The sequence below is a fragment of the Mesoplodon mirus genome (assembly GCF_964341445.2).
Source record: "Mesoplodon mirus genome assembly, chromosome: 13".
In the NCBI taxonomy this organism is placed as follows: domain Eukaryota; kingdom Metazoa; phylum Chordata; class Mammalia; order Artiodactyla; family Ziphiidae; genus Mesoplodon; species Mesoplodon mirus.
The window spans coordinates 27,418,386-27,435,404 of NC_138989.1; the positions used below are offsets into that span (position 1 = coordinate 27,418,386).

The 17,019-nt window shown below is 65.1% G+C and overlaps 1 protein-coding gene across 2 annotated transcripts; it reads left to right on the plus strand.

Annotated features, from left to right (window-relative positions):
- The first annotated feature begins 6,586 nt into the window (after positions 1 to 6,586).
- TBX1 (T-box transcription factor 1) lies at positions 6,587 to 13,969 on the plus strand. 2 transcript variants are annotated; one of them, XM_082640774.1, is made up of 8 exons: positions 6,587 to 7,096; positions 8,268 to 8,628; positions 10,461 to 10,562; positions 11,244 to 11,415; positions 11,806 to 11,961; positions 12,580 to 12,647; positions 12,730 to 12,830; positions 13,113 to 13,969. In XM_082640774.1, exons 1-8 carry the CDS (start codon positions 6,913 to 6,915, stop codon positions 13,577 to 13,579), a joined length of 1,611 nt encoding a protein of 536 aa, XP_082496900.1. In that variant the 5' UTR covers positions 6,587 to 6,912; the 3' UTR covers positions 13,580 to 13,969. The 2 variants fall into 2 exon arrangements, with proteins under 2 accessions (XP_082496900.1, XP_082496901.1); XM_082640775.1 differs by lacking the exon at positions 6,587 to 7,096 and adding an exon at positions 7,417 to 7,879.
- The last annotated feature ends 3,050 nt before the right edge of the window (positions 13,970 to 17,019 follow it).

The window sequence follows — 17,019 nt, forward strand, 5'->3', positions numbered from 1 at the left end:
GTTCTGGGCTAATGGGGTCACCCAGCAGCCCTGGGGGCTCCGCCAGGGAGCAGAGGGGATGGAGAGGGGCTCGGGCACAGAGCCAATCCTCCACTGCCTCAGACCAACTTCTACCCGGAGCTTCTCCAAAGAGAAAGCTGGGCTGTCACAACGAAAACGTGGACAACTTGAATTTTTTTTTTTAAATAGATATCTAAAGAGAGGCATCTTTTTAAAAAAATTTATTTATTTATTTATTTTTGGCTGTGTTGGGTCTTCGTTTCTGTGCGAGGGCTTTTTCTAGTTGCGGCAAGTGGGGGCCACTCTTCATCGCGGTGTGCGGGCCTCTCACTGTCGCGGCCTCTCTTGTTGCAGAGCACATGATCCAGATGCGCAGGCTCAGTAGTTGTGGCTCACAGGCCTAGTTGCTCCGCGGCATGTGGGATCTTCCCAGACCAGGGCTCAAACCCGTGTCCCCTGCATTGGCAGGCAGACTCTCAACCACTGTGCCACCAGGGAAGTCCGACAACTTGAATTTAAATTGCTAACTGAATCAAGCATTTAATGGAAATTCCAAGTCTGATATATTCGGTTATTATAATTGCTGTATCTTGAAGAAGAGACACGATACATCCTTTGATTATGGGGAGCTTGCCCTGGCGAGGCCCCGTTAACAAAGGTGCAGGAGTCCCCAGCTTGGCGGTCATTGCTCATGCCTCTGGCCCTGCCCCCGTGTCTTCCTTCCCAGAGCTTCCTTGCTCATCTTACCCGCCAAGCCCGACTCAGGGCTGGGGCCTGAGCATGGAGACTGACCTCCGAGGGGATCTACCCAGAAGGGTCCCCGCTGAGTGAACTGTTATGGCAGACTCTTCCTGTCCCCAACGTCCAGGGCATCGTCCTGGCTATCGGACCTTCTCCCAGGGGCATCATTTGAGGGTGTCACTTTCAGGAAATAATCCCGCAAGAACAGACTGAAACATTTTGATCTGCATTGTGCAGTGCCCAAGGCTTCACATGGACCTCATCCAAGCCAAGTAAGGCTGAGGACCACCTGAGTTACTGAGGTGAGAGTCCTCGACATTGATGACTTGCTACAGGGGTCACTGTAGGGGATGCACATGCACGCGCATGCGTACCTGTGTATGTGTTCTGCACGTGCCTGTATGTGCACTCTGGCCCATGTTGGTGTGTGCATGTGTACATGTGTATGGTGTGCTATACAAGTGTGTGTGCATGCACTTCTGTGGGTACGTTCACGTATGTGTGTGGTGTGTGCATGCATGTACACTTGTGCCCTTGCTCACAGTTGTGTGTGTACTCAGTCAGTGTCCCCTGCCAGCCAGAGGAGCCTGAGAAGAGTGTCTGCAGGTGTCCAGCTTCTGGCCTCTCACCCTCAGCCAACACACCCAGGGGCTTTGAGGACCTATCCCTTTCCCTGGAGAGTGTGGCTCCCCCTGTCCTGACCACAGAGCGGAAGCTGTGGGCGGCCTAAATCTAGGTCACCTGGGTCTCTGAGCCCCACTGCTGCCTGACAGCACCTGGGGTGGAGGGGCCAGTGTGGCCAGTAGATGGACAGACAGATGGACAGCCGGCTCCCCATGTGGCTGGGTCCTCCCACCAAGTGGGCAGCTAAATCAACAGGCTGAGAAATTGGAGAGGGGCCCAGGACCAGGCTGTGTGTTGGGCCGTCTGTTTGTTTGTTCTAGAGCTGTGGGAACTTCCAGCCTGCAGGGGGCCCTGGTGCCCTGCGGGGGGCAGGGGGTGCTATCACCCAGGCCCGACCGACAGCCCCATCCGGTCCGGCCATCCCCTCACTGTCTCCGCCCATCTGTCCTCCTGGGCACTGGGCCCAGAAGACAGCACCCTCAGTGAGGGGAGTACAGCCAGGCCTGGGGCGGATGGGAGGCTGCACCCAGCTGTGCATGGCTGTGCAGACCCTGGCCCATCCCTCCCGGCTCTGAGGGGCTGGTGTCACAGCAGTGTGTGCCTCTGTTCTGCCTTCTCTGTCACCCCTCAGGTGACACCCTCCAGTGTCCGTGTCTGCCCCCTCAGTTGCCCTTTGTTCAATCTGCAGTCATTGGCCCCCCGGGGTCCAGGCCCTTGGATCAGGAGGCAGGTGGCACTGGGGACCAGGAAGAGTCCCAGGTGATGCCACAGAAGGGGCAAGGGCGCCAGCCCCTTCCCTGGGCATGGCTCAGCTCACCCACCCAGCGTCATCTCCAAGCCACCAAAGAGCACACGCCAGGCTGTTTCTGGTCCCCAGCCTTTGCCAAGAACTCCACGGGTTCTACCTGGAGCCTCCTCACAGTCTTCAGTCCCCCACACATGAACCCCACTATGCAACCGGGGCTCAGGGCCCAGCACAGGGTCTCCCACCAGAGTTTGGGGTAAGAGCCCACCACCAAGGAAGAGGCCTGGGTGGGCTCGCAGGGACTTGTGCTTCAGTTGGGGGTACCCCGAGGGAAGGGCCTGGGAGCAGTTAGGGGGCCAACAGAGCCACTGCTAGTCCAGGTGCATGGAGCCCCCAGGCTGGGGAGAGGGAGTCGCCTCCTTCAACCTGCAGCCGGTGTCACAAGAGACCAGGCCAGTGGGGTAGGGGCAGGGAAACCGCCCCTGCCCGGGATGGATGCGGCCTCACTACCAGCTCCCACAGGCCCTGGTCCCAGCCCAGCACCGCCCCCCCACCAGCCTCCGCACCACCCAAGGGTCTGCAAACCCACGGTAGATCGCGCAGACCACGCTGGAGCCAGTGGGGCCACGAGCTGGGCACGCAAGAGCCACCGGCGCAGACAGCGCCCGTTCCTCCCCGCCTCTTGGGTGGAGCCCATGAGTCCTCTTCGGCTCCCCAGCCAGGGGCCAGGAGATGTAGGCCACCCCACAACGGCCCCACTCGCCCACCTCGGGGGGTCGGGGTCGCTGCCCATTCATGCCCAAGCGGGCCACCCAGAAAGCCGTGTTCGTCGGCATTGCGGGCCAAGCGCTTTCGTTGGATGGAGGCAGATGAGACACGCCCAGGGGCTGAGGTCCTGCGCGAGGCGCCCACTATGGGCGGGGAGTGGAGAGGAGGAATGGAGCTGCGAAGGGAGAATGGAGCTGCCCTGCGCACCCGCCTCTCCCGGCTCCACCAAAGTTCACCCCCTCCCGCCTCCCGCCAAGGGTTGGCCCCCCGGAGGCCCAGGCTCCCGGGCCACGGGGCTGGGGAGGAGTGGCTGCTGGCGGCAGAAAGGCAGGGCGCAGGCCGCTCCCGGTGCGGCGCCTGCCTGCGAGAGCACCGAGGCCCGTCTAGGCAGGCCCTGGAGGCAGTTCCCGGTGAATCAATCCTGAAACGAATGAACCGGGTCAAGAAAAGCCCAGCCCCTCTCTTTCTGAACCTCGGGTGGGGGAGATGGCTCTGCCCCGCTTGGTGCTCTAGTTCCTGGGGGACGGGGCCCCCAGTGCTCCACGCACTCACATCCTCCAGCCGCCCGCTCAGATCCATCTGTGTGCGCCTGTGCCCCAGATAGCGGGAGACGCAGGCTGGGGGAGCGGGTGGTGCCCCACCTTGTCTCGCGGAGCACCTGAGCACAACCATAGGTGGGCTTGGCGCCCACCAGAGATGCACAAGGGCGTGAAGGTCCTTCCAAGGGTGGGAACAGAGACGCCCAGAGTGAATTCTGAGCGCTAGGCATGGCACTGTCGAAGTGCCTTTATGGTGGCGGGAGAGTGAGGAGTGGGGTCCCCCCCAAAGCTGTGAGGGCTCCAGTCTTGAGGGCTGCCCTGAGGAAGCCACGTGCGCTCCGGGGAGGCGGAGCTGGGTGCAGCAGTGTAGCGAGACTCTCCAGGGGCCTCCTTCTGCGCGCTGGGGAGAAAACCTCCGAAACAGCGCTTGCTTCGGGCAAAACTCTGAAGATGCTGGGGCGGGGGATGAGAGAGCCTCCAAACGCAAGGTGCCAGGGGAAGCGCTGGGATGCATCCCAATGCCCACGTGGGACCCAGAGCAGGGCCCTCAGAGAGAAGCAAAGGCTGCAGCCCGGTCTGCACCCAGGATGGGCGGCTGCCTCGGCTCCATCCCGCCCCTGCCGCCTCCTGTCCTCAGCTAGACTTCTGGTCCCCGTACCTCGGGAAGGCCGGTCAAAGCCGAGCCTCGGTTTTAGGGCCTGTAAAGTGGTCTCATCCTAGTTCCCCCTTCACTGCCAAGTGGCGCAGCGAAATGCGAGTCTTGTCTTCAGCCCACGACCCTGGCGGAGGGGCACGCCGCGCCCTATGGAGGTAGAGTCCGAGCAGCGCACGACCCCCGGCAGCGCCCAGCCCTTCCGGCCCGGTCGGGCCGGCGCCCAGCCAGGCCTCCTACCTCGCGCTCCCGGAGGTGCGGCCGGCAGGGGGAGCGAGGCGGAAGGGAGCCGCGGCCGCTCCAGGTGAGGGATGAGGACTTCCCGCAGGCGGCGGCGCGCGCGGACGCGGTGTGCGGGGCGTCGCAGGACCAGAGGGCGCGAGCTCCGTCTGGGCGGTGGGGGCACTGTGGGTGGGGCGGCGGCGGGCGGTGAGGAGAGCAGCGGATCGCCCCGGGAGGGACGGAGGGAGGGTACGAGGAGCTCACCCCGGAGGCGCGGGAGGCGGTGACTCCGCAGCGTTCGTTCGGGCCTCTTTGGGCCCCTGCAGTTGGATCCCAGCGCACCGGGCGTTGACAGAGGGGTTTGGGGTCTGCAATTGCTCGGGTGAGTAGCTGCAGCCGGGGAAGCAGGGTTGCCAGTCCCAGGCGGAGCGGCGTGGGGGGGCCCTGACCTCCTCCAGCGCTCTCTCTACAAGAATTGGCCCACTAGCCCATGCCACAGCGTCCTTTCTGCTCCCGCGCTTTTCCCCACCTAGCCTGGCCTCCCAGATCCCAGCTCAGGCATGAAGGGGTTAATGAGGGGCTGGGAGGACCCCGTCTCCTGTCTCCGAGGGCCAGGGACCTCAGGACAGTGCCCCAGGAGGCTGACCCTGCGACTGCAGAAGCCCCAGGGTTTTTCACTTTCATTTCTCCTTTCTCAGCATTGGTGTCTGCCTCAGACTGGGCACCTGCCCACTGTCTTCAGGTGTTTGCCCAAGTATACAAGGAAGTCTCCCCAGGTGCACAGGACACAACCATGGGCACCCCCACATGCCAGGACAACACACATCCCAGATGGCATACAACCACACACACCCCACGCACCCACCTGCAGGTTGGATGCAGACCACCAGCAAGAGGTACCCATGGTGACCGCCCTGCATGCCTCTCTAGGTGCAGACCCTCAGCACGGGCTCCTCTCCTGCAGCACCACCACAACCTGCCCCCACCAACTCCCCTGCCAGCCGGGCTCTCCCTCCACCAGGAGCATCTCCACCTGGGGTCCTGGAGGCCTGGTGCATCACACCACTCCCTGGACCTGCTCCTGGGCCCCACAGATCACTGTCACTGTCACAGCCCCACATGGCCACTCAGGGTGGGGGGCACACCCTGGCAACAGTTTCCCTTTTCTGGCATGGTCCACAAAGCTGCAGCCACAGCCTAGGGGGTGGGGTGGGGCTCACTGTACTTGAGGTCACACACACCCACCCCAGTCACACAGCAGGGCCCACATGCTCACCGACTTGACTCCAGCCTTGTATCTTTCCTGGACCTCAGGCCCGGGAGCCAGGCGTTTCCCACTGGAGCCCACTCCCAGGTCCCCAGTTTCTGGGACTTCCTGCCTCAGAGCCAGCATCCCCTCCAGCCTGGGATCTGAGGCCCTGGGACTGTAAAAACCCTGAGAGAGGCTGCTGCCTCCCAACCCCATCCAGGCAAGCGCAGGCAAAGCAACAGAGGCCTTGGAAATGGAGGCCTGACTGCCAGAGCCTCAGTGCAGGGCCAGAGAGGATCCTGGGAGCAGGGAGGCCTGGCGCCCTGCTGGGGAGACTCTGGACTGGAAGGCCATGGATGCCCTGAACTGGGCAGAGAGGCCTCAGAGGCAGTAGGTGTGCGGAAGCGCAGGCCAAGTCAGGTCTTAGCGTCTGGGATGCCTGGGCCTGAAGGCCCAACTGGGCAGCAGGGCCTTCCCAGGCGGGCAGGCTGGCTGTGGGGTGGGTGGTGAGCGAGGGGCAGCATACGACCCGGCCTGCGGCCTGAATTCCTCCGACGTGTCCTCGGCTCCCTCGGCCAGTCAGGCCCCGCCCCCGGCCCTCCCTGCACCCGGCCGGTGCGCTGGGAGGTCGGAGGAGCGGGCACTGCCCACCCTCCGGATGTATAAGCGTCCTGGCCAGAGGCGGGCGGTGCGCGCGGGTGCGCGTGACGCTCGGGCTCCCGGGCTGCTTGGCCTGGGCGGCGTCCCTCTGCTCAGGGTCCCCAGCCACGACAGTGAGCCGACCGAAGAGGGCTGGGGGCCGCTTGCTGGGCTGGGTCCTGTCCCTGAGCACCGAGGAAAGGACGACGCCGTGGCCCTGGGGCTGTCCGCCTGTGGCCAGTGCCGGAGCCCGGACTGCCCTCTCCTCACCCAGGTGCAGGGGCAGCCGGGGAAGAGGAGGCGGGAGGAGCCGAGGGCAGGGGCAGGGCTGGTGCCCCACTGCTTCGGGCTGGGACTGGGCGCTCCCAGCGTCCCCACCTCCCCTCGGGGGCTGGGGAAGCTGATGGCTTCGCTGTACAGAGGGAACCCAGGCCTGGGGAGCAGCGAGATGTCCAAGGGGTGCTGGTCATGGAGGCCCCTGGGAGCAGAAGCAAGGGGCCCGGACCTTGAAAAGCAGGAGGGCCCACACCCCCAGGGCTCTCAACCCATCAGGGCCCCTCGGCTGCCACCGGCCCAGAGTGGGGGGCCGTGACACCATAATCCCCTGGGCCCAGGGCCGGCGGCTGTGAGTGGCACCGCAGGCCCCCGCCCCCGGGGCCCGAGGGCTGGGCCGGCCTCGGTGGGGCCGGGTGCACGCAGTCGGAGGCGGCGCCGGTCAGGCCGCCGGGCGCCTATGGACGCACGGAGCCCGCTGTCTCCCCGGGCCAGCGCGTTCAGCATTGCCTCTCTGGTTGCAGCAGAGGCCGCAGAGCACACCGCTCGCCTGGGCCTTGGGTTCTCCGACCCGGCGAAGCTTCGCAGGCTGCTGGGATCCCCGGCCGGGATGCACTTCAGCACCGTCACCAGGGACATGGAAGGTGAGCCTCCTGCTGCGTCTACACGGACTCACCCGCCAGATCCCCTGCCCCTGCTGCCGTGGGGCCCAAGCAAAGAAGGTTGGCAGGATCCGGGCAAAGAGAGGGTGGAGGGAGCTCTGACGGGGTTAGTTCCAGGCTTCTAGCTTGGACTCTAGGGTGGAGAGGAAGGGGGGCATCCTGCCCAAATTCTGTGCCCCCGTCCAGCCTGGGGACCCTCCAGCCTGGGGACCCCGCTGCAGAGACCCGCACGCAGCTAGACACAGGAGCAGAAGAGGGCGAGGGGAGGCTGGGAGGACAGGAAAGAAGGACCAGAGAAAGGCGGTGGCAGAGGGGCCGTGAGCTCAGAGAGGCGGGAGGAAAGGAGAGGAGCGTGAGATTGTCAGGGGACACGGAAAAGGCAGGGGGCAGAGGGAGAAAAAGAAATTGAGAAAAGGAGAGAAAACAGAAAATCCAAAAGAAGAAAGATGAAAAGGAAATGAAGAGGGCAAGAACGAAAGAGAAGAAAGTGGAGGAAAATTTACGAAAGAAAGTTGAATCATAAAAAAAGAAAAAGAGAAAGAGTTCAGTTTTTATTTAAAAAAAGAGAGTTAAAAGCCATGAATAACACAGAGACGCACGCAGAAAGGAGGGGGACAGGCAGAATGAAAAGAAAGACAAAGCGCTGAGGGGCTAGCAGGAAAAAGAGGAAGAGGCAGAAAATAAAACAGAAATAAGGAGACGCGAGAGAGATAGTGGAAGGAGGAAAGAGGATGCGGAGGGGAGACTTGAACGAGGAAGACAAAGGTAAGGAAATAACAAATTGCAAAGAGTCCGGAGAGAGAAGTGCAACGCGGGAGGGCGGCAGAGCGAGGGGCGGCCGGCGGGCGCTCGCTCGGGGGAGCCGGTCCGGGCGGTCGGGGGGCCGGGAGGAGGCGGGGGTGGGGAGGGGGCTGGGGGAGGCCATTGTCTCGGCGGGGGCGGGGGCGCGGCGCGGGGCGGGGCGGGGCGGGGCGGCTCCGCGGGCGGCGGCGTGGGGCGGCGCGGCCCGGGGCGCAGCGCAGCGCGCGCCCGCCACTCAGCCCGGGGCGCGGGGCAGCGCTCACCTCGGCGGGGCGGCGCGGCCCGCGGGTCATGATCTCCGCGGTGTCCAGCCCGTGGCTCACGCAGCTCTCGCACTTCTGCGACGTTGCAGCCTTCACGGCCAGCAGCCTGAGCGGCCTGGGGGCGGCGGGGGGCTTCCCGGGCGCCGCGTCGCCGGGCGCCGACCCGTACGGCCCGCGCGAGCCCCCGCCGCCGCGCTACGAGCCGTGCGCCGCCGCCGCCCCCGGCGCCCCGGGCCCGCCACACGCCTACCCGTTCGCGCCGGCCGCCGGGGCCGCCACCAGCGCCGCTGCCGAGCCTGAGGGCCCCGGGGCCAGCTGCGCGGCCGCCGCCAAGGCGCCGGTGAAGAAGAACGCGAAGGTGGCCAGCGTGAGCGTGCAGCTGGAGATGAAGGCACTGTGGGACGAGTTCAACCAGCTGGGCACCGAGATGATCGTCACCAAGGCCGGCAGGTCAGGGCGCCCCTCCCTAGCCGCGCGCCTCGGTCCGACGCACGCGAGCGGGGCCGGCAAGCTGGGTGGGGGCGCGGCCGGCTCCTCCGCTCCCGGGTCCCGGCTCCCGGCTCCGGCGACAGCCGCCTGCCGCGCGGGCGGAGGGGCCGGCGGAGGAGCGCGGCCGCCCGGGTGCACCCTCAGCCCCAGGACGCCGGCGCCTGAAGCAGGGGCCGGCTCAGCTCGCCGGGCCCTCCCAGGGGCCTCACCAACTGGCAGATCCCAGTGGATCCCAACTTTTCAGAGAAAACTGCCTTCTTTGGTTCCCTAGTTCAGTCCATCCGGGCTAGATAGAGGCGCAGCCTGGCCATGGGGCAATGGTCTGGAACGTTGTTAAGACCCTTCAAAACTGTGCTGTGTTTCAGGGGAGATTGCTATCCAGTCTTCTCAGGCCTACGTCTCGGGCGATGGTGGGGCCTGGCTCTGCTGCTGGGGCCGCCGCCTTCAATTGGCCTGTGTTTGTTTTAAGGGCCCAGAGAGAAGGGGAACAAGTTTTGCGATGCAACCAATTTGACCGGCAGACAAAGGCGGGTGCCGGTCTGTGTCTAGTGTACACAGGAGACACCAGCTCTGGGTCCACACAGCCAAGGGGAGCTCAGGGCCTGTTTGCAGAGCCTGCTCGTGGTTTCTCTTTCCGTGCCGCGGCGTCCGCCCTGGGAGCCTGGGGCCTGTGCCCAGCTCCAGATCAGGGGTCTTCTCCAGGCTCTCCTGCTGGCCCTGGGCACTTGGCCTCCCCCCGCCACCCCATGAGGACTGTGCCCCAGCCTCCGGCCCAGTCCAGCCCAGCAAGGGCCTCGGCGGGGCCAGGCTCGCCCCAGAAGCCAGCATTCTGCAGCCCTCTCCGGCCTGCAGAGGCGAGGGCAGGCGTGGCAGGCTTGTCCAGGAGGGCTGGCATCTGTTTTCTGCCCACCGCCCGCAAGGAGTTGCCTGTGAGGGGAAGCTGCAGGACCAGCAGGTGGGGGCCTCATGCTGTCCTCCAGGGCCCAGCGGCCCACACTCAGGGCAAGGCCGGCCCATGGCCAGTGCCCAGGGTAGGAGCCGCAGAATGTCCTTTCCAGAGCCCGGGTCAGTCACCGAGTCGGAGCCCAGGGGAGGGGAGAGTTAGGGGACCCCAAGGACACAAGCCAAGTCAGCCCTGAGTAGCTGTGTCTTGGGAACTTGCGTGTGTCCCCGAGGAAGGTGGGGAGACTCCAGCACTGGGTGGGAGGCAGGGCCTCAGTGTCGGGACTGTGGACTCCAAGGCTCGGCCTCACTGGAGGGACTGGGGAGCAGCCGCAGATCCAGCCGAAAGGGCGACTGGGACTCCTCAGAATCACACGGTCTGCCTCGCTTTCACTTTGTTCGAGCCGGGAGCTTAGGGCGGTTGATTAGATCGAGCAGGGGAGGCCTGCCCAAGGGCCGAGGATCCCGGGGACCGGTGCTACTGCCAGCTGAGGCTAGCTCGGGATGGGACGGCTGGATCGGCAGTTGCTAGGCTGGGTCTACACTGGCAAAGTTGGTGGAAGAAGCCAAAGGCCTATGTTCAAGAGTGGAGGCTTGGCTTGAGCACTGAGTTCGCCATTGTTGTGTTTCTAAAAAGGGGGCAGGGGGCTGTCCTGCCGTCCACTCGCCCTCGGCTGGGCAGGGGCCTGGTTGGGTTAGTCAAGCAGACGAGTGAGGGGAGATGCGATGAGGGCCCTCCCCACCCAGCACAGCGGCCGGCTGGCCGGGTGGGGAGGCCACGTCCTGGGCTGGTGGAGGCGGGCCGCCCTGCCCTCCCCTACCTGAGGTGACCGAGGTCCCACCGCCCCCAGGCGCATGTTCCCCACCTTCCAAGTGAAGCTCTTCGGCATGGACCCCATGGCCGACTACATGCTCCTCATGGACTTCGTGCCCGTGGACGACAAGCGCTACCGGTGAGCGCCTAGCCGGGCCTGGAGGGCGGTGGGTTCCTGCCTGGCCAGGCTGGTGAGGGTGGGTGGCCCAGGACAGAAGTGACCGGTGCCCCCTCCCCACTCCTGCCAGACCCCAGACCCACACGCCCCACCCCCAGCAGTTCTGGGGAGTGGCCCTCAGGGGGTCATGCAGGCTGGGCCCCCACCGTCTTGCCCCTCGCACACAGCCCCTGCCTTTTCCGTGTGCCCCTCTCCCGAGAGGTGAGCGCCGGCACCCCTTCCCTTCCCCCACCCCCCGGGAACGCTGGGCCCCAGAGCTGGCAGGAAAGGTGGGGTGGCCAGGAGAGATTATGCAGGGCGGGCCTGGCCGCCCGGACAATTAACAGCAATTAATAAAGAGAACCTGGTCCGCCCTGCGCCCTAGGCCGCCGGCGTGGCCCGATCTGGGCTCCCGCCGCGCCGGCGACACAGGAGGCCCAGAGCAGAGACCCGCGTGCGGCGAAATGTGGCGCCAGGGCCCGGCTTCCTCCCTCTGGTCGCTTCCTGCCGCTTGTGTATCAGGACGGGGAGTTTTCTCTTTCCTCACATTGCCCCTGGAAAAGCTCCCCGTTCACCTGTGGGAACCTCATCAGAGGCACCTTCGGGGTTCCCTCGGCAAGGCCCTCACCCCAGCATGCTGTGGCCCCTGCCCCGGCGTCCCAGGTACGCCTTCCACAGCTCATCCTGGCTGGTGGCCGGGAAGGCAGACCCCGCCACGCCCGGCCGCGTACACTACCACCCCGACTCACCGGCCAAGGGGGCACAGTGGATGAAGCAAATCGTCTCCTTCGACAAACTCAAGCTGACTAACAACCTGCTGGACGACAATGGCCATGTGAGCGACCCCCCCAGGCTACCGCCCTGTCCCCCAGCAGGCCCTCGGGAGTCCCTGCTGACTGGAGCCAGAGGCAGAGCTCGGGCAGCTTGGGTGTGGATGAGGGACAGGCCGAGGAGAGCTAGCCCTCCAGTCAGGGGCTCGGGGACTGGTGGGTCACACTGCTTCCCTCTCCCCACTCCTTGTGTTTTGCTGGAGGCTTTTTAACTGGAAAGGATGGGGCCGTGCGGGGTGGGGGGTGAGGGCAGCAGCCTTTGCAATCCAGGCGGTGATGCCCCACGGCCCAGCCTCCTTTTGGGAGCTCAGGGTTCTGTCGAGTTGTTTGGAAGCTCACTGCCCGTCCGGACCTTGGCTGGTTTCCTAGCTTGGCCCTCACCACCTTTCTTCCAGATTATTCTCAACTCCATGCACAGATACCAGCCACGCTTCCACGTGGTCTATGTGGACCCGCGCAAAGACAGCGAGAAATACGCTGAGGAGAACTTCAAAACCTTTGTGTTTGAGGAGACACGCTTCACTGCGGTCACTGCCTACCAGAACCACCGGGTGAGGCCCGGGGTGGCCCGGTCAACACTTCTGGGCAGGGGTGCAATTTTCAGTTGCTGCCTGGGGGACAAGAAGGTTCCATTCCTGGAAACCCTACTCGATGGAGCCCCACCCCCAGAGCCTCAGGCAGCCCCCTCCCCTCTGCTGCAGGCGGGACCAGCCTCCTATCAGGTTGACCTCTCAAGGGGGAACTGTCACTGTGGCCTGAAAGTTTGTTTTCCAAACCATTCCGGAAACTCCCCATCAGGGGCCTGATGCGTGGTTTACCCAGATTGCTAGGGCGCCCCTCCACTCTGGACCACAGCGGGGTGGGGGGTGGAAGTGACTACATTCCCATCCCAGCCGGGGGCGCAGGGTCTCTATCCTAATCACTTGGGACGGAAAAGACAGGTTCCTTAGCGAGAAAGGGGTCTCCCCAGCACCCCTGCCCCAGGAGAGAGGCACAACCCCTGCGGGGGAGGGAGCAGTTGTGGGCCAGGCATTTCTGGTCAGCCGAGAGTAGAGGGGCCCTTCCTGAGTGGGGGAGGGCTCTCCTAACGCTCCCCTCCGCTCCACCGAGGTCCGGTGGCCCCAAGAGCAGGGGCTGGAGCCGGGTGTTCAGTGCCCGCTTCCCTGCAGATTACCCAGCTCAAGATCGCCAGTAACCCTTTCGCCAAAGGTTTCCGAGACTGCGACCCCGAGGACTGGTGAGTGTCCCCCCAGGAGACGGCGAGCGCGCGGGCGCCTAGCCGGGCGCCCCCTGACCCGCCGCCCACCTCCCTCCCGCAGGCCCCGGAACCATCGGCCCGGCGCGCTGCCGCTCATGAGCGCCTTTGCGCGCTCGCGGAACCCCGTGGCCTCCCCCACACAGCCCAACGGCGCGGAGAAAGGTAGGGCCAGGGTCGTGGGATCTGGGCAGACGGCAGCGCCCGGCCTCGCCCGCGCCGCAGGGGCGCTCGCGGCCTTCGCGCGCCGGTTGCACAACGGCCGCGGCGGCGGGCAAGCGCGCACTCGCCCGCCCGGCCCGACGGCTGCGCCTGCCCGCCCCGCCCGCCGTCCCGGTGGAGGGCGCGGGCCCCCGGGAAGGGCCGGGGGCTGGGCAGGGGCGCGGAGCGGGGGCGGGCGCGGTCTCGCGGGCCTCTCCGCGGCTCAGCCCTCGGCCCTCCCCGCAGACGCGGCCGAGGCCCGGCGAGAATTCGAGCGCGACGCGGGCGGCCCGGCCGTGCTCGGGGACCCGGCGCACCCGCCGCAGCTGCTGGCGCGGGTGCTGAGCCCCGCGCTGCCCGGGTCCGGCGTCCCGCTGCCCGGCGCGCCCGGAGGTCGGCCCAGCACCCCGCACCCCGAGCTGCGCCTGGAGCCGCCCGGCGCGTCGGAGCCGCTGCACCACCACCCCTACAAGTACCCGGCCACTGCCTATGACCACTACCTCGGGGCCAAGAGCCGGCCAGCGCCCTACCCGCTGCCGGGCCTGCGTGGCCACGGCTTCCACGCGCACGCGCACCCGCACGCGCACCCGCACCACCACCCCGCCGTGAGCCCCGCAGCCGCCGCGGCCGCCGCGGCCGCGGCCGCCGCCGCCAGCATGTACTCATCGGCCGGGGCCGCGCCGCCCGGCTCTTACGACTACTGCCCCAGATAATGCGGGCGCCCGCCTGGGGGTCCGGTCCACCCAGCCCGGGGCCACCGCAGGCCCCCTTCCCGGGCCTCCAAGCAGTGGGGCCTCCATCCGCCAGCCCCAGAGCTGTCCAAGGACCTGGTTCCCTGGCCCCCTGGCCCCAGGGCCACCGCGGGTCCCTCCTCGGCCCCGAGGGCCCCGGGTCCACACCGCCAGTGCCAAAGTGCGCGGTTCGCGCCGGAAGGAAGTGATATTTATTGTTCTCCGCGAGACCGCGACGTCCCCCGGCCCGGCTGGCAGTTGCAGTGTAGACGACCCGAGAATCCGTCTGCAGGCGGTGTAGATACTTGTAGATATTTGTAGATAACTGTAGATACCGCGCCGGCGCCGCCTTGATAAACGGTTTCGCCTCTTTTGGAAGCTGCCTGAGTGTCCATTTCTTTGCGTCCAGTCACATCGCGCGGGATGTCTCCGGGAGAGCGAGCCCGGGCTGACTCGGGGACTCGGGGGTCTCCCTGCAGCCGGGTCCTGGGCGGGGCGGGGGTCCCTGAGGTACGCTCCGAGCCCCTCCTCCCAGCCCCTTCCAGGCCACGCCTCCCTGCGTCCTCTCCCCGCCCCTCCCAGCCCGGCCAGAGCGCCCCTCCCCCACTGCCACCTTGTGGCCCCAGGTGTGCATCCGGCCTTGTTAAATTCCTCACTTGGCCGTTGTCCCTTTTCTAGGACTTGGGCCCGCACCCCTGGCCTGTTTTCAGTACGGTGCCTGTCCTGTGTGTTTTTCCACGGAAGCTGGTATAACGGTCTTGTCGTGACAGGACACTGTCCGTTGGGGGCTGGGAAGGGGAGAAGCCCTGACTCTTATTGGAAAGACAAAAACAGGTAGTTCTGCTCTTGTAGCATTTCCCTGGCTGGGCCTGGCTCAGGCCTGCGTTTTCCCCTGTTTATTGACTTTATTTGCTGTGAGTGTCCCCACGGAGTGACCTGGACGGGGCCACAATGACAGTGGTCATGAGTCATCTTGAAACCTGCCTGTGAAGCGTTTTTCCCAGGCCAGGTGGTGAGGGACCTATTAGCTCAACAACAGGGATGGGGCCAGAGGAACCCTTTGATCCCTCCCTTCCTGAGTCCAGGCAGGAAGAGCTGACAGCCTGTCAACGTCAAGGCTGCTGACTTGGACACGAGAGGGACGGGAAATGCAAGTGGCCGAGGTTTTGTCCCCCTTCTGTGCCTGACCCAGTGTATTTGTGTCAATCGCTGCCAGGAGGCACCACATCTCCAAGGACACAGCCAGGCATTTCCTGATGCCTGCCCTGCGCTGGACTTTTTTCCCGGATGTATTAGTCCTGGAGGTGGAAGTGACCTAGAGCTTAGCAATTGGATGGCAGGAACCGTTCCCTTGAGGCAGGTCTAGGAAGGGAGGTGGTGACCAAGGCTGCTGAAGGGTGAGCTCTGGAGCCAGGGCCCTCCAGAGCCTCATGGGGCACCTGGTGCCCGGGCATGAAGACTTGCAGCACTGCCTGAGTGGCCAGCAGGCTCTGTGGACAGAACTTCAGGAATGCACTCCTGAGGGCAGCCCTGGACACCACCCCTGATGGACACCGTCTCCTCCCCACTGCAGATCTCCCTCTGGGTGAGCCAGCTGTGCCACTGGGCTCCCCTGCTTGGGGGCCACAAATGCACCCAGCACCCCCTTGTCCTGGGAGGCCTGCAGGAGTGATGGGCAGTGGTTCACCCTGCTGAACTAGTCTTCCCTGTGGGCGCCGGCCACCGCTTCGGGACCACTGTGGTTCTCAGGCCTCCCTCTCCCCACTGCACACTTTCACCATCCAGACTGGGGGAAAACCTTGGGTGGAGAAATCTCTTTTCTGGTTTTGTTCAAAGCTAAAGTGAGGAGATGCTCCCCCTGAACCAACGCTGGCACCTGGCGTTTGCAGGTGAGAGGACTCAGCGGAGCGTGGCCCCTCCCGAGATCACCACCCACTGGAGAGGGAGAGCCCTGCTGCTGTCTGATGCAGGGCCGCGCACGCGCTGATGAACGGGACAGAATAAAGGTCAACGTCGGGCTCCTGGCCGGCTGCGTTCGAGAGCCAGGCGGCCTGTGGGCTAGACCCTGCAGATGGTCGCCTTCCCTGGGGAACGGCTCCCAGAGGCGGGTTCTCTCTCCGCTGCCCCCACAGGTAAGTTGGCCTGGCTGAAAACTTGTCATACGCGGGTCATGAGCCGGGTGCCCAGCTGGCCACAATGCACCAGTCAGGGTTCTCTATCTCAGACCAGTGTCCAGTCTCCGGTGAAGGGTGCTTGTTTGCTCTCGAGTGGGTGCTGTGCTGCCCATCACCCCCACAGACTGCTGTCACCCTGCCTTTCATCCTGTGGGTCAGAGGGGAGGGTTGGCTTGGGGCACCCAGCCTCTGCTGTGGGCTTCACGTTTCAGAAGGGCGCTCGGGCCTCTCTTGGTCACTCATCCTGACCCAAGTGCTTGGTGAGCACCCTCAGCTGCAGGCATCCTCCCTGGGACCGTCTATCATCTTCCCTCTTCCGGCCCCTCCTCCCACACCCCGACCCTTCTCTGTGTGTGGCTGGGGTCCTGTTCACCCCTCCTCCTCGAGGGCTCACCCTCAGCTGTTGGATGCCCCCACAAGCATCTTCCTTGCATTTCCCTGTCGGCCCAGAGGCCCTGTTCCAGCCCTCTTGCCTGTCCCCAGGTTCTGGCTGCCAGAGCAGCGAGGACGAGAGCTAGGACCAGGAGGGACCTCAGAGCTCTGGTCCAGGGGCTCTGGACTCTTCAATCCTGAAGCTCTTCAAACAACAACAACGTCCACTGTGTGAAAGAGGGAAAGTCGGGAGCAAGTGGAGAAGGGTGGGGCCTTCGGGCCCCACATCAGGGGTCTCAGGAGCCCAAGGACCCTGGGGTGTGGGATGACAATGCCCAGCAGCAGGCGTCTCCCTGGGCCGGCTGCCGCCTTCCTCCGTCCCACAGCCTATGTCTGGGACGTAAAGGGCCCAGCTCCCAGGGAGGCTCGGGAACTGCCTGCCCTCCCCATGCCCCTGGCGCAAATGGCTGGCGGTTCTGGAGACTCGCCCCGTGCCAGGTGCCCCGCAAGCCCGGCGGTTTGCACCCCTTCACCTGAGTCCCCAGAGCCCCTGCTCTGGAGCCCTGCCACCCCACAGAACCGCCCCCACTGGTGTGAGGATGCTCAGGACGGACCCCCTGCACCACATTGCCAGCCGTGGGATGCAGGTGGTCTGTTTGGTGGTCCTCAGGCCCGAGTTGAGGAGGGAAGGGCCCTGGTGGTTGAGGGGCTGCAGCCCCTTCCCTGGGGCTGGGAAGGTCCAGAGGGTATGTGGGCCATGGACGGGGGTGGGGGAGGGGGAGCATGACGCACTGCCCTCCAGGTGCTGATGCAGATCAAAGCCACATGCAGGTGGCCAGAGAGAGGTGGGGGCCGGGAGCTTCTTCTAGGACCAAA